The sequence below is a fragment of the Pelobates fuscus genome, chromosome 12 (genome assembly GCF_036172605.1).
Source record: "Pelobates fuscus isolate aPelFus1 chromosome 12, aPelFus1.pri, whole genome shotgun sequence".
Classification (NCBI taxonomy): domain Eukaryota; kingdom Metazoa; phylum Chordata; class Amphibia; order Anura; family Pelobatidae; genus Pelobates; species Pelobates fuscus.
The window spans coordinates 47,252,856-47,268,925 of record NC_086328.1 but is presented as its reverse complement, the minus strand read 5'-3'; the positions used below and the strand labels follow the sequence as shown (position 1 = coordinate 47,268,925).

The window sequence follows — 16,070 nt, the reverse complement described above, 5'->3', positions numbered from 1 at the left end:
CACACAGAGCTACATACACTAAATGGAAAAAATAATAATTTAATAATAAGAACACTAAAAGGCATTCAAAAGTGATAAAACAATGGGGAAAAAAAACACTTTTGAATACTGACAATTTTGTAAAAAATCACTATGGTATAGTAAATGTATATATGCAGCTACACACTCAAGTGCCTTACACCCTGGGAGAAAGACCCTAGCACACACAAAGATAGTAGAAATCGGGGCTGGCGCTACCTGCCCCCCTCATGCTGCAGCCGCCCGAGCGCTCTGCAGAGAGCCTCAGGCGGCTGCAGCTTTGCCCAGGCTGGTGCGTCCACACTGAGTGTGCACTTCCTTTTAGTCTGGTCGGGTACAGGAGACAGATGCTCCCTGTACCCGCGGATCATACAGGGCTCGGCCACGCTACAATAGAGGTGGGGGGGGAATGGACAGTGAGGGGGAGGAATTGACAGTGGGGTGGAGAGGAATGGACAGTGAGGGGGGGGAGGAATTGACAGTGGGGGGGAGAGGAATGGACAGTGAGGGGGGGAGGAATTGACAGTGGGGGGTGAGGAATGGAGAGTGAGGGGGGAGGAATTGACAGTGGGGGGAGAGGAATGGACAGTGAGGGGGGAGGAATTGACAGTGGGGGGAGAGGAATGGACAGTGAGGGGGAGGAATTGACAGTGGGGGGATGATTTGACAGTGAGGGGGGGAGAGAAAGAAATTAACAGGGAGGGGGGAGAGAAAGAAATTGACAGGGAGTGGGGAGAGAGAAAGAAATTGAGAGGGCAGGAATTGACGGGGAGAGAAAGAAATTGAAAGGGGGGTGAGAGTGACAGGGTAGGGAGGGTGAATGAGAGTGGGGAGGTGGAGGGGAGAAGAGAGTGACAAGGGAGGGGGAGAGAGAAATTGACAGGGGAGAGAAATAAATTTACAGGGGGTGAAAGTGACAGGGTAGGGAGGGGGAATGACAGTGGAGAGGTGGAGGGGAGAAGAGAGAGCCAATGGAGGGGGGAGAAGAGAGTGACAAGGGAGGGGGGAGTAGAGAGGGACCAGGGGGGAAGAGGGGGGAGAAGAGAGTGACAAGGGGGGGAGAGATTGACATCCATCACACACACACACACACACACAATGCACCCCTTACACACAAAGACAATGCACCCCTTGCACACAGAAAAATACACAATGCATTACACACACAATCCATTACACACACAGACACACACACACAAGCAATGCATCCCTTACACACACAGAAAGACAATGCATTCCTTACACACACTCAATGCACCCCTTACACACACTCAATGCACCCCTCACAGACGCACACACTGCATCCCGTACATACACAAAAACACACCTTGCAGCCCTTACACATACAAAAACAGATTCACACAATGCATTCCTTACACACATATCAGGACATCCCCTACACACTCCAACCCCTGTGAACAAACTCATTGGTGGAACATGAAGGTGGACCCTGGGACCCAGACCTTGAGCTGTGGAAAGGGCCCCCAAAAAATGGAGCTGCTTCCCGTTCTCCCAGAACATTGATTTTTGTGACCACAGTTACAAACAGCCTACAGCGAGCCTGTTCTACACCAGACCAGTGGAGCCAGACTGCAGCTAGAGCCCATCATCATCCTCATCTGGTTGTAAGTAGGCAATCTAGTATATTATTCGTGGCACTAATCTCTAATTTACCTCACATTAAAGAAACACTATAGTCCCCAGAACCACTGCAGCTTAATGTATTGGTTCTGGTGTCTATAGCCTGTCCCTGCAGGCCTTTTAATGTAAACACGGCGGCACTGCAGCACTGGCGTTATATGGGTGGGGCATTGTGATGTCACATGGGGGGGCGTCAAACTTTACTTTTGCCTAGGGCGGCAAAAATCCTTGCACCGGCCCTGGTAGAAATATATGTAGTATAAAGAGGAGCACAAAATATATAATTTGGGATACTTATACAGATGACTCTCATGTAGGGATAGCTGGTGAGCATATGTGTACAAACTTATATTCTATTTTATCTGTTGTTTCAGGTTTTTATTTCAAAGTTTTGGTAATATGCAATATGTATATGTACTGTGAAAATCTATTATTTTATGAAAGATTATTATTTGTACGTGAAATGTGGCCAATTCTATCTCTCTCAAATAAATTAGCTTTATGTTAATGTATATCCCATTTTCCTAATAAACTTCTTAGAACTCAGTTTGTCAAAAGCACTATATGCACACGAACAATATGCCAATACAGGACTTGAAACAGGGGTTCTTCATAAATACCCTCATCAAAGATGGAAGGAACTAAGAAACCACAGGCAAAATGCATAGTCGTGCGTAGTAACGCCACATGGTGGGCAGACATGCGGATTTATAATTGTAGACGGAACAGAGGTCTATGGTAGAAAGCTGCCTGGAGATGGTGATACCAAGCCACTGAAGCAAGTTACGATCTTCTGACTAATCTGAGGTCTGAGATTTTGTGAGTAGTGGCTCGTTTGTCCGCATATGCCCACCATCTATCCCCACAATAGAGTCATCTGTATAAGTATCTTGAATTATACTTTTTATGCTCCACTTTATACTGCATTTATTACTACTATATAGACAAAAATTTAGGGTCAACTGGCCATTACACCAACATGGAGTTTTACGATGTTGCATTCTAAATACATAGACGATAATATGTAATTGGTCGCCTCTGTAAAAGCTCCCACTCTTCTGGGAAAGCTTTCCACAAGATTTGGGAATGTTTCTGTGGGAGAATTCATGCTGTAATAGAAAAGGGCCTTCCCTAAACTGTTACCACAAAGTTGGAAGCATAGCATTTTTCAAAATGTCTTATTATGCTGAAGCACTAAGATTCCCCTTCACTGGACGTATGGGGCATGCCAACCCCTGCAAAACAGCCCAATAAAATGATCCCTCCTGCACCAAACAGTTTACAGTTGGCACAAAGCAGTCAGGCAAGTAACGTTCTCACACTCACCCATCAGATTGCCAAATAGAGAAGCATCATTTGTCACTCCACAGAACACTTTTCCTTTGCTTTAGAGTTCAGTGGTGGCATTCTTTACACCACTCGATCAAACGCTTGACTTTGTATTTGGTGATGGAGGCTTGCATGCAGCTGCTTAGCCATGGAAATCCATTCCATAAAGGTATCACCACACAGATGTTGTGCTGAAATTAATGTCAGTGGATGTTTGGAACTCTTCAGCTATGGAATCAGCTTTCTGGCTGAGTTGCTGCTGTTCCCAAACTCTTCCACTTTCCAATAATACCACTTACAGTTGACCGTGGAATATCTAGCAGTGATGAAATTTACAAACTGACTTATTGCATCCATTGACAGTACCCCGCTTGAATTCACTGAGCTCTTCAGAGCCATTTTTTTCACAAATATTTGTAAACGCAGACTATATGGCTAAGTACATATTGTATACACCTGTGGCAATGGGTTTGATTGAAACACTTTTTTTCCAATAATCAAGACATGTATTTTAAAACGTTCGTCCATATAATGCATGCCCCTCCAACTGTATTGTGGCCATTCTATCAATGGATGCTGCTTCCCTAAGCTTTTTGCACCTGCCAACCTCATCACTGAAGTTCCATCATGCAAAAAGGGATATCAGCACAGAACATAACTACTGAGGCTGGCAACACACAGCTTCCTAAACAACAGCAAACGATGGTGTAATTGTGACCTTGATGTGTACCAGGCCACCAGCAAACTGGACATAAAGAGCTATACCCGGGACTCCGATATACCTCGCTATTCTGAAATGGGTGGCCACGGGCCACATTAAACTATTAATTAGTCAGGAAATGGTACTTTGAGATCTAAGTAGTGAAAGTGCTAATGGTAAATTAAGGCACTTACAAGCAACCTATTGTTCCCTTACAGAACACTAAGAGATGGGTAAAGATATAGGTAAGTGTACAGCCAAGACAAAATAACTGTTATTTTATGTAAGTTTCAGTTTACACATGGATGTTACATAATTGTTGTACCAGTAATTAGGCAACATAATTTTGAGCTATTATTTATCTGGTATTAATGATATATGCAGCATTTTATATTTTAACTCAAATATCCTCAATATATCTTTGTTATGATTTACATACATTTTCAGCCAAATATTAGTTGACTAAATAGCAAATTGCATTAAAGTCCTTTCTCCTAAGTGAGCAATGTATATGATTGAGCAAGCTATACATGTCTAGCGGATGCGGTTGAGAATCAGATGGCCGTCATTCTACTATGGAGACAAAAAAAGACATAACAAGCATTTCGGATAAACTAAAAAAAAATACCTGGAAAAAAAAAACTGGAAAAAAATTGTTGATATATTTCCTTTTAAACTAGTAATAATTACATTTAATGAAAAGTCAAAAGAAAAACGCTACATTAACAAAAATCTGATTTTAAGTTTAGTATAACATTATTAATCATGGCTATTTTCTTGTAGCGTCATTAAACATTTTCAGTATAGGCATGATATAAATAAAATAGATCCATAAAATTGCTTATTAGTTATTACCCATTAGCACTAGTATGTCAAAGCGGAGATGAAATCAATACTACAAAACATTTTTATATCTGAATTATTGTAATTACCAATACTTTATTTATTTATGACTAATGAATAGTTAGCCTTTTCATAGTCTGACAGCTTGTAAATGTCCCATTAATGGTTCTGTTTGAACATTGAACATCGAAGGCATGGTTAAAGCACAAATTAACAAGAACACCAACAGCAAAATATACAGGGGTTAAATGATATTACACAGAAAAAAAGAAAAACACAACACAATAAACTAACATTACAAAGAAGGTGGATGGGTTGGGGGATGGCAGATGATTGCAAAGAAAAGTGTGTTCCTTTATTAACCTCTTCATAAATTGTAATTGGTTTGAGCTGCAGCCCCCCAGCCAGCTGCTTGCTGAAGTATCTGGATGTGTTTATAATGAAGACTATGTGGCAGGTCCTGTGTATCAGCAGATGAGAAGCAGACAGATTCTTTTTTTTGTCTTCTAGACAAGAGTTGTTCATCAACTGAAGAGCACATGGGGGACAAAGTATATAAGAGCACCCGGAGGTCCAAGAGAAAAATCTGCAATGAAAGACTTCAACAATGACTACATTTACCCCTTCTCTGCCAAGTCAGCCCACAATAGTTTGCCTTACTGCCTAATGAATAAGTAAAAGCTAAAATTCTGTGACACATAGTAAAAGACAATATTTGGAAATAAAAAATGAAAGGCTTCAACACTGGCTACATTTACACCTAATTTGTCAAGCCAGCCTGCAATAGTTTGCGTGGCTGCCATAAAACTGCCGAATGAAAAAAGTATAGCTACGATTTGTGAAAAGGAGTAAAAGAAATTAGTTTACAAGTAAAAAATGTCTTTATAAAAAAAAAAAATTATATAGTATAAAATATTATAAATTAAATACAGGGTGGATGTGTGAAAAGACAATACGGTTTTATTTGCCATGCTATAGTATAGCCCATTGTACAGCTCTATGGAATTTGCTGGTGCTATATAAATAATAAAATGAATATAATAATAATATTAAGAACTCTTTTTTTTATTAAATAACATTTGTAATGATATTATTTGTATTAATTAGCATTGATTTTTAAATGTATGTTTTGCAAGTTAAATTTTATTATATTTTTTTAATATGGATTTAGTCATTTAGACACATTATTACAAATGTGCTACATGGAGTCCATTAATGAGTCAAGACTCATGAAAGTATATGACAGTATATAAGACAGTATAAAAAATGGTATTGTTAAACCTGCTTTACTTGAATGCATATGGGACATGCAGTAGTGAAGTGTAGAGTCAACTATTGAAGGGTCTTTCTATGTTTTAGAGTGTTCCAATTATTTAGGACAACATGGTCAATTAGTATGGGGATTACTTCTTGATATGACATATGACAGTCACCTGGTGTGTTAGAAAACTTGCAGTGTCCTCACCAGATCCTCAAAACTATTACTAAGACAAAACTGAGGATAAATAAGGAGACTTTGCTTATTATGCTGGTATTAATTTTCCCCTTAGGAGCTAATTAAATTCCTTCTTGCAGCCAGAGCCTTGAAATACAGCCATGGCGTATTAACTCTGCAGTATCTACTCTTAAACTGCAGTTCATCTGGAGAAAAGAAAAAAAAATAGGCTTTTAAGATATGACCACAATATATATCGTTGCATTGTTTAGAAATCTGACTGTCGAAAAACGGATATAATAAGAAAATAGTCAGATTTGTTACATTTTTATTTCACTGTTAATTGAAGGTACAATCAAAATTGCTTCCATGATCATTTTCATAAAAGTATTGATCTCTGAGTACTGCAAAATTATAGCATTTACACTTTGTCAAAGAACATTAAAAATAATATCAGCAAACCAATTAAATTAGTATGGAATTATAAAGTGACATAAGCATCTGTATATAACATCTGCATAAAAAAAACTCTTCACACATCAGCATATTAAATTTCACACATGTTCAATCTGTGTGTATAGTGTATGAATATATATAATAATCATTTATATTTTATAAATGACACTCAGAGCTCTTTAGCATATGTTCCCCGATTTCAACCGAATTGTCAGTTGATTCATAGATGTGTGCTATCCATTCTATGGGCCTCAAAAGGAAGGACAGTGGAGTTCAGTCTGCCGGGGAGTAAACCTGCAATACCGAAGTTTGAACAGATTTTACTCCTGGTCCTTCAAACAACTGAGATCTCTTGTTTTATGCATAAAACACGTGTGTATACTATATGTTTATTCCAACTCACAGATACATTTCCATAAAATGTAAATTGTGCATTTGTGGTGAGAAAGACTTGGACTTAAATTCTAACATTAACAAAAATACAAAATTATTACGAAAAAATCCAAAATAATCTATTTCGAAAACAAAAAAAAATTATATTTTACATAATCATCTTTAAAATATTCACAGGATTGTTCATTTGGCATATGACTAGGAAAAACAGGATAATTTTAATTACAAATTCTTGTTCTATTTAACAAAAATATAAGCCTTGGAGATTATTGGCTTGAAGCAAAATGACATTCCAGCATTCACACCTATAGTACAGAGTATAATATTTAAGGTTTGCTATACTTGATCGCATGGAATTGGGCCACATTTAACAAGAGCAAAACAAGCATCAGACAATTAGCAGCCTTTATTTCCACAACCACTCAGAATTACAGAGAAATATTGATATACACCATTCCATCACTGTGCCTTTAGATAGTCCTGGTGTTAACTGGAAATTAAGCAGCCAATATACGTGATAGTTGTATGGCATCTTCTATTGGTTTTCCAAGTGAAGGAAATGTTTTATTTTTTGAAATTTTGAAATTTTGAATTTTTTTTTTTTTAAAGAAAATGGACATGTTCATTACAATGAAAAAAATAAATAAATAAATCTGACGTGATATATAGACAAAACATGGCTGTTTCTAATGAAATGAGAACGGATCTCACCAGTTCCTTTTCCTTTACAAATAGTTTCCAAAGCAGGTGCACACACAATTAGATATGCAGGGTCTCGTATATCTCAAAATACAACGTGTCCTGTTGAGGTCTCTAAGTGCAGCTATTTGGGGTTAATAGCAATTCATTTCCATTCCATGTCACTCGCTGTCGAAGGACAAAGTTATTTTATAGAGGAAACACCAGAAATCCAGAAAACGTTGAAAACTTCCATCCCCCCATCAGGTTCCCCTTCTCCAGTTTAAGGTAGGCTCTGTCCCCTTTCTCCATCTGAATAAGAACTCCGTTGCTTGCGGCTTCTCTTGTGACATCTTGGTCACCAGCAAACGCTGAAATAACTGGCCATCCATTCAACATCAAGCTCACCTGGAGAAAAACAGCCATGTGAATTTTGCACGTAATCAACATTGCATATTAAATTTTTTCCTGAAAAAAAAAATATTTGAAAGGCAGATCCAGAAAATGACAGAAAATGGAGAAGTGGACATACCAGCAGACAGATTAAGAGATACTAAGCTACATGGTATGTGTATGTATATATATATCTGTGTAGGATAGGTATAAAACATAATAAGAAAGGCATTATAGAAAGCAACGTCTAAATTGAGAGTGGCTAAAACTAACAGGAAGGTCTTAGAATTGTACATTTGTTTCATTGCTTGTAAGCTCATTTGAGCAGATCCTTTTTTCCCCTCTTGTCACTGTCAATATTCTGTATGTCAATTATTTGTAGTCAAATATCCTCATTCTATAATTATAAAGTGCTTTGAATATGTTAGTGGTATATAAATGCTAATAATGCACAATTATTTCTAGTTTACTTGCTTTTATCTATGCCTGCTAACAGACAGCCTTAGATAACAAACATTATATATAGATAACACCATTTCGTGAAGATTTTATCTCTCTGTACTTATTTTAATTAATAATTAGACAAGAACTGGAAGAGGATTGCAAACTTTAGGCCAAATAGCCCCATTATTAAAAATCTACAACCGGGTTTGTTTCTGTTTATTTTTAAAGTACTGCTTTTTTTTTTCAATGTGTCACAAATCACGTCTCAGTGGAAAACAAAAATTGGAAAAAAATCCCAGCATCACAACTTTGTAAAACCACTGATCATAGAGATATTACCAAAGGCTTTTTATGCCTTGTATGTATTATTAGAACCAATCAACTATCCATTTGTGTTGACATGCAAGCATCGTATTGGAAATTTGCTAAGAACCGATCTAATTTTAAAAAAGGCACAAGTTACTCACACATTGTAAGGGAAGTAATTACTTATTCTTACGATAATTATACAGAGCAGATAAAGCACATTTTTGTTTTCTAGACACTAAATTCAAGGTTCGGTATGCAAAAATATAAGGGACCATGGTTTTCAAGCCTCTTCACAAAATATCCTCAGTTCAGCATGTTGCAAAAAGGTGCATGTTATTTTGGTATTAAAGCAGTTAGGTGTCCTGGGACTATTCAATAAATGGGGAGATTTTGCAAGCTAAAAACTGACATTAAAATGTCAGGCTAGCATCACTGCGCTTAAAACAAAATCTCTAATTCAGCACACCTGGAAAAAAATGCATTTATTTTTTTACAGTTCTGCAAGTTTGGCCTTGATGATACATAATGCAAAATATCCTTTTTCATGTACACAATTCTCAGAGGACTTTTATTGTGTGTATGTTTTAAGTCGGCACATTATGTCACACACGGTTTTCCTCTAATGTAGAAATTCAAAGTGAATTTCAGATTTAATGTCAAATTATCTGAAAATGAAAAAAAAAATAGGTGTGCTTTCAGTTTTGCTACTATGGCCTTAACTGTGGGATTCATTTTGAATATTTACTTTAGGAAATAATGCTGTTATAGCTGCACTTCTGAGGAATATACAATAAGCTTTGAAATAAAGAAAATGAAGAAGAGAGAGTACAGACCGATATTAGATCATATATTGTGAAATGGTTCATGTGAGTGCCATCATTTAGGCAGTTTTTGCACATTTTTCCTTTGCGAGCAGGTAAAATGTTGATATTATATATATATATATATATATATATATATATATATATATATATATATAATGTTATAATGTTGTTGTTTTTTTTTTTGCTTAATTAACCATTTTGCTGAAAAAAAAATCACAACCAGTAATTGGTTAACCCAAACTCAAGATCTGCAAGTGTTTTGGAATCGTGGTAGGTAAAGGTCATGTGGGAGTGGGTCATCTGCGGAGTCTAACAATGATACTTGAGTCATTACGCCCCCACTACTTTTCACACCACCAACACAGCTAGATGATTCAGGCCATGTCTTGTGGTATGAGTCATAAAAAACAAAATGGCACCTTCTTGCAAACGACCCTGAATTTTCTACGTAGCACAAAACATATGAAACAATATGGCTCCTCATCTCTTACGTTTTTCGATGTAAATGTACCTTTACTGACAATTTGTCAACTGGCTGGAGCTGTGCACGTCAACTTAACAATAGGTTACAGAGAATTGTGTTTACATTTAATTCATTGTTTAGTGAAACAATCAATCAGCTTTGGTAAATATAAACCTAAAATAAAGGTTATTTTATGTATACGTTTATGTCAAGAGAATATTTAAAATAGTAAAAACCCTAATTTATCAACCAATCAATCAAGCTTTAAAGTATACTTTACAAACAAGTATTATCAGCAAATGATATATAATAAAAAAAATAAAAAAAATACATGCAAGAATGTTAATTGGTTGTTTGGTAAGTAGCATTGTAAACAACGGGTTTTATTTTTTATTTCGAAAAGCACACCAACATGTTATAACTTTATTATTTTAAAACAAATATACAAAGATGTGTGATACATAAATTGCACAGTTACGTATGAAGGATAGTAGAAGTAATAAGACATTAAATTGGAGGAAATAAAAAAAGCACTTTATTACAAAAGTCACAGTATACAACGTAACTGTCAATGTGATGCAAAAACAACTTAGATGATGTGAAGATGATGATCTAAAGCAATAAAATATTTCGCTCCTGATTCATGATTTTCACACCAGGTTGCTGAATATAGTGTTAGTGATATGTTGAGGCCTATTTACTAAAAAGCAGTTAGTGGTGACATTAGAAAAAATTTATACAAATGCATTATTTACAAATGATAAGATTTGACCTATTCTGACCGAGTTTTTACAGAGTAAACCACATGTAACCATAACTTGTTGTTTAGTGAACAGACCCAATAATTGTTAATAACCCTTTAAGAGTCAGGGGCAGTCCAATCCCCAAATGGATTAAACTGACTGCTATTTAAATTATAATTTGAAATTTGTACACTTGAATAAACATAGATGGCTCTATTTATTCTATAGCACTATGCATATTTCATAACATGTAAGCTCTTCTATGTGAAGAAAGGTTTGAACATTTGTGATTAAACGTTTGTTGTGTGTGTTGCATTTGAAACAAATCTAAATATTTTAATATATTATAAAATATATAAAGATAGGGAAATGTTTCACAAACTAACCTGAATGGTTTGCCGGTTATACACTTTCACCACGTGGAAATTAAAACTGTAAATCCCTTTTCTTGGTGCAATAAATGTGCTCCGTTCTAAGTCGAAATTGCCTCCAACATTCACCAAGATCTAAATAAAAAAAAAATAATAATAATTATTCAGTATGAAGCAGCATTATAGTTTAGCAAGTACAAACTGATTTTTTTTTAAACCTTTGCGTGTGATAGAGGATCATTTTTTTAAGTTTTTCAACAAAATTACTCAAATTACACAAAAACTAATATTTCTTGCAGTGTCCTTTAAAAACTAACAGAAAGAGTTACACACAAACCTGTATTTCATTGAAGTGACAAAACATTTTGAAAATCTCAAACAATCCTATCTGGAAATATATTTATATACATTCAAGTACAGTTAAAGAGTTCTACAATTAATAGCTTAATATAGCTAACTATATTAAAGCAGGTCTTTCTTTTTGAACTTGTAAACTACTAACGTGATTAGTTTCATTTTATTTACCATAAAAATAGTATTTTATGATATATTAATGTTATGATCTGTTTGTGTTTTTTTTTTTTTTAAGTTATCTCAAGGGTTAGTGTGTTTAAAAAAAAAAAAAAAATGTTATGCTCTACTTTGCAATAAGAGTTCACCTAATGATTCTGAATACTTCATTATCCTGTCCATTTATTTTTCAGCATGGAAGCATGAATATTAATTCTTGGAGAGAACAACTAGGCAGAGTATTGTGTGGGTTATCTAGGATCAACCAAGGCATAGGGAAATCACTTTATAAATCTGGTTTTGAACGGCAGTTTTTGATTTATATAGTTTACTACATCTAAAATCCCAGAGATCGAATTGTTCTGCATATATTTTATTTATCACCATTAACTTTGTCAGCAACAGTTCAATGTTATAATAATAATAGAATGATAAATGATCACTATAATATATTGAATCTTTAGATATCCCCTTAAGAAACAAGGATGATTTTAAAAGATGCAAAAAGATATTTTCACCATCCATATTTTTCAGTCCATATTATTATTATTATCGGCATTTATATAGCGCCAACAGATTCCGTAGCGCTTTACAATATTATTCACAATACAAAAACAGCATGTTTCAAAATTGTACACTGTTATCTAGTCAGCCAGTTGATTATCTGTATAGCCTATTGGCCAAAATGATCAAGATGCTTCCAATAAAGTTCAGTATCAGTGTTGTTTGTGATATAAAGCAAATATATTTGTGAAGTCTTGGTTGAATTATAAATTTGGCAGGTGTGTGGTTTTTGAGAGTGATTAATAATAATTCACGAAGATATAGGAATAAATGCATACACTAATAAACCACCTGTATCTCTAAATTCTTGTTTTTAGTGCTTCAATTAAATGAAAACAAACCCTTAATCTTGTCTGTGGCATTCACAAACACACATTCCACTGTAGAAGAGCATAGACATTTGAATTTCATTTGTGGGCAATCAGTGATTGGCAAAAAAATTAAGTGATATTATGGGTCATGTGCGTAACCAGCAATTGTGTTATAAAGTGCTAAATTGGAGCAGTTATCATTGAAACCAATAACATATCCCTGATGACTGATTTTACCACTGTCCCACAATTGCCCTCTATACCACACGTCCATATCGATACACACACACACACACACACACACATTTCTGGTCCCAAACCACCTGCCAAATATTCATATATGTTCCAGTTTGCCCCAAAACATAATTCAAATATCAGAGTTTTTATCACTTCATATAAAAAACATTTCCATGCAAATTAGAATAATGTATTCTTCTTATGTTTGCACACTATATTGAGAATGCAGAATTACAGGGGAGGATTTAGGCCTCAGTTAAATATTTTTGGATGAGTTTTTCAAATGAGTTGATATTTATTGATCAACCTTTAAAATAATTTAATATTTAAAAAATAATTTAGTATTTCGAGTATATATATATATATATATATATATATATATATATATATATATATATATATATATATATATATATATATATATATGTTTATTAATGTCTTGTTATTTTAAAACAAAATTTAAAAGTGTATCCAAACATATGAAGCCATTTAAAAAAAGGTTATCCAAAAATAGTAAAGTGGTGCCTGAATTATAACTATTTGTCCTTGGCAGAAAGACAAATCATCAAAAATCATTGTCAATATTTTTTTACTCTTCACAATGAATGGCTGAGATGAGTTTGAATTTCTTTCATCTTTTCTAGAGAATCTACAGTAATTCTATATTGCCTTGATCAGCAGTGCATATCTAAAACAAAAACTGATTTTGGAGTTTAAAAGACAAACTAGCATGTAATAACAATGACCCATCCTTAAACAGTATTTTTCTATTATGGACAATTCAGAAAAGATGAGAGTGTCTAAATTGTACCATGTGGTAACACAACCATGGATGTATGTCTACACAACTTATTTCTAGAACAATTTTTGCTGCGGCTTCGCCAACTCTAATATGATGCTTTGCCAGTCATTCCTACACTCACTGCCCACATATCTACACACATTCACCTCTCAAACCAGCATTCACACCTTACACTCTCCAGTGGGAGCCAAGGAACAACTTGTGCTATTATGGGGCAAATCACTAAATGTTGAGATACACTGTATGGGTTTCCATAGTGATTGCTCCTTATGTCTCAGAATAGCAGCTGTTTTTGCCTTGATAACTCCCCCCAGGTCTCACTGCATCAGCTCCCATGGCCCACTGGTAACTTACATGATCAAAGTAGATGATCATAGTTCTATTGCTCATCTCAGAAGGTTCGTGGTTGGTGTTCCTGATGGCTGAGAAAGCCGCCTTGGCACTGCCGGAGCGCACGGAGATGCCCAGTGCGGTACCCGTGGGGTCAGACGTAGGGTTGGAGTCACAAACCACCAGGCACTTGCCCTCCAGCAGGATGGGCTCGGTCTCGTTCTGACCACTGGCCAGCCCTGCCAGCCATGACACCCCCATCAAAAGCTCCAAGACCCACATCTCTAGAACCTGTGTGGGTACTGACAGAGAACTGGGGGGACTTAGAGATCCAGAAGCAATCTAGAAGCACCTCAATGTCCTGCTATGCTAGTACCCTTCTCCCAGGTCTGCTGATGGACAAAAAATAAAAATGACAAGAATAAGACCAACAATGTCTTCTGCCCAGGTGGCTCTGTGTCCAGAGATATCTGCTGCTTGGAGAGGACTTTACCCACTTCACAGAGCTTTCCACCTGCTCCCTTCAATGTACAGGCTCCGGAGTGGAGCTCCAGCTTCCTGGCCTGACTTCAATTCTCCTCTGGAGTCTTCCTCAGTGTCGCAGCCCTGCCAGGTCTAGCTGCATCCCGCGCTACGCAGCTGGACAGCCAGAAGAACAGGATACATAGCGAGAGCAAGGTGCTGTCTCCCTGCCGACGTTCCCAGGACTAGGAACACAGCGCAAAGACGCGCAAGAGAGAACGAGGAGAGTGGGGGCTCTTTTAACACACGCCCACTTCGAACGATGCCAATCCGCAGGCACAGAGCGCAGCCCGCCAGCCAATCGGAAGCCGTTCTGCCACGTTCCATGTGACAGCTCTGCTATTGTTACAGAAGTCAAAGGCAGGTGGCGGCGAGTTACATTGTATCACTCTTACCTAGTATTGAGCTTGGCATCTGGACCGGTGCTGCTTTCCCTCTACCAGTATCCTTCCTATATCAATGGTTTGTCAGGTAAGTAAGGGGTATGGAGAGTCAATGCAGCCTCTCATAACAACACGTTATGAAAGTAAGTACACCATATTAGGATTGGTTTTGTTTGTGTGTAGTTTGTTTTGTTAGCAGATACATAAGTTGTACAGAACCTCAGCTACTTTGGTTTTACCCCCATCAGCACAGATGAGCTGCCAGGACTATGCTGCAATAATTGAATTGTGCTTGATTCCTTAACCTGAAGAGGGTAATAAAGACTGGTTAAAGGGCTGTTTTGATTTTCTTAGGGGGGGGGGGGGGGGGGGAGGGAGGGCATTTCAGAAATGGGTTTGATAGTTTTGCAAAATATATAACATATTTCTAAAGCTTTATAGCTAGTTGTGCTTACATATTTGTTATATCTAGTATATATGTAAGGCTACTGTATGTTTGCTGGTATGAACATTTCTTAGATCTATGTCTGTATCTGCATTAAAAACATTTAGTTAAAAAAAACAAACACAATAAACAAAAAAACAGGATTTTGTTTCCAGTGTGGAGGTTGTACAGTAGTTATGGCAGACACTCGTTTTACTATGTAATGGAAACAGGATCATTCTAGAATATTAGTAAAAAGGGACATTTACTAACTTGACTGCAAACTTGTAGCAATTGGCAACATCACTTAATTTGAGTAATCTAAGTAAACAGTAGGTGAGATGCAATGGTTTTCTACATACTCCTGATATTACTTTAACATTTAGTTAGTATAGACATAGTTATGTAATATGGTATTTTACAATAATAAATATTGTACCACTTAAACCACCTAGCAAATAGCCTTGACAAGCACTATAGGCACCCAGGCCACTTCACATTATTGAAGTGGTCTGTGTGCAGTGTCCCTGTCCCTTTAACCCTGCAATGCAAAACACTGAAGTTTTAGAGAATCTGCCATGTTTGCATTGCAGTGTTAAGAGGCAGTGCCTCATCTCCCACACATCCACTAGAAGTGCTTCCTGCCGTTTCATGGAGTTTGACTCAGTGAAATGACGCTGGACGTCCTCACGCTTGCATGAGGACGTCCAGTATGTTTAAAAACCCCAATAAGGCAATGCTTTCCTATGGGGAAGACCTCCCTATCTGCTGACATCAACAGAGGAGGATCCCAGCACAATATGACATTGACACTGGATCAGGTTTGCATTAAAAGGGTTTTTTTAATCCTTGACATGGCTGGGTAGGATAGGGGTGGGGTACGGTGGCAGAGGCACACTATAATGTTAGGAATACAGCTTTGTATTCCTTTCATTATAGTGTTCCTT

At 36.7% G+C, this 16,070-nt stretch overlaps 1 protein-coding gene across 1 annotated transcript; it reads right to left on the bottom strand.

Moving 5' to 3' along the window:
- Positions 1-6,577: 6,577 nt before the first annotated feature.
- CBLN1 (cerebellin 1 precursor) lies at positions 6,578-14,501 on the bottom strand. The gene is made up of 3 exons (XM_063438431.1): positions 13,819-14,501; positions 11,056-11,175; positions 6,578-7,901 (listed from the first exon to the last, which is right to left on the bottom strand). Exons 1-3 carry the CDS (start codon positions 14,074-14,076, stop codon positions 7,704-7,706), a joined length of 576 nt encoding a protein of 191 aa, XP_063294501.1. The 5' UTR covers positions 14,077-14,501; the 3' UTR covers positions 6,578-7,703.
- Positions 14,502-16,070: the final 1,569 nt, after the last annotated feature.

Bases quoted from the DNA above. Each gene is read 5' to 3' on its own strand.
- CBLN1 (XM_063438431.1), bottom strand. From the start codon at position 14,076: ATGTGGGTCTTGGAGCTTTTGATGGGGGTGTCATGGCTGGCAGGGCTG. The intron at 11,176-13,818 runs GTAAGTTACCAG...TTTTTTATTTAG, and splicing joins TGATCATCTACTTTGATCAT to ATCTTGGTGAATGTTGGAGG. The intron at 7,902-11,055 runs GTTAGTTTGTGA...GTTTTTCTCCAG, and splicing joins ATAACCGGCAAACCATTCAG to GTGAGCTTGATGTTGAATGG.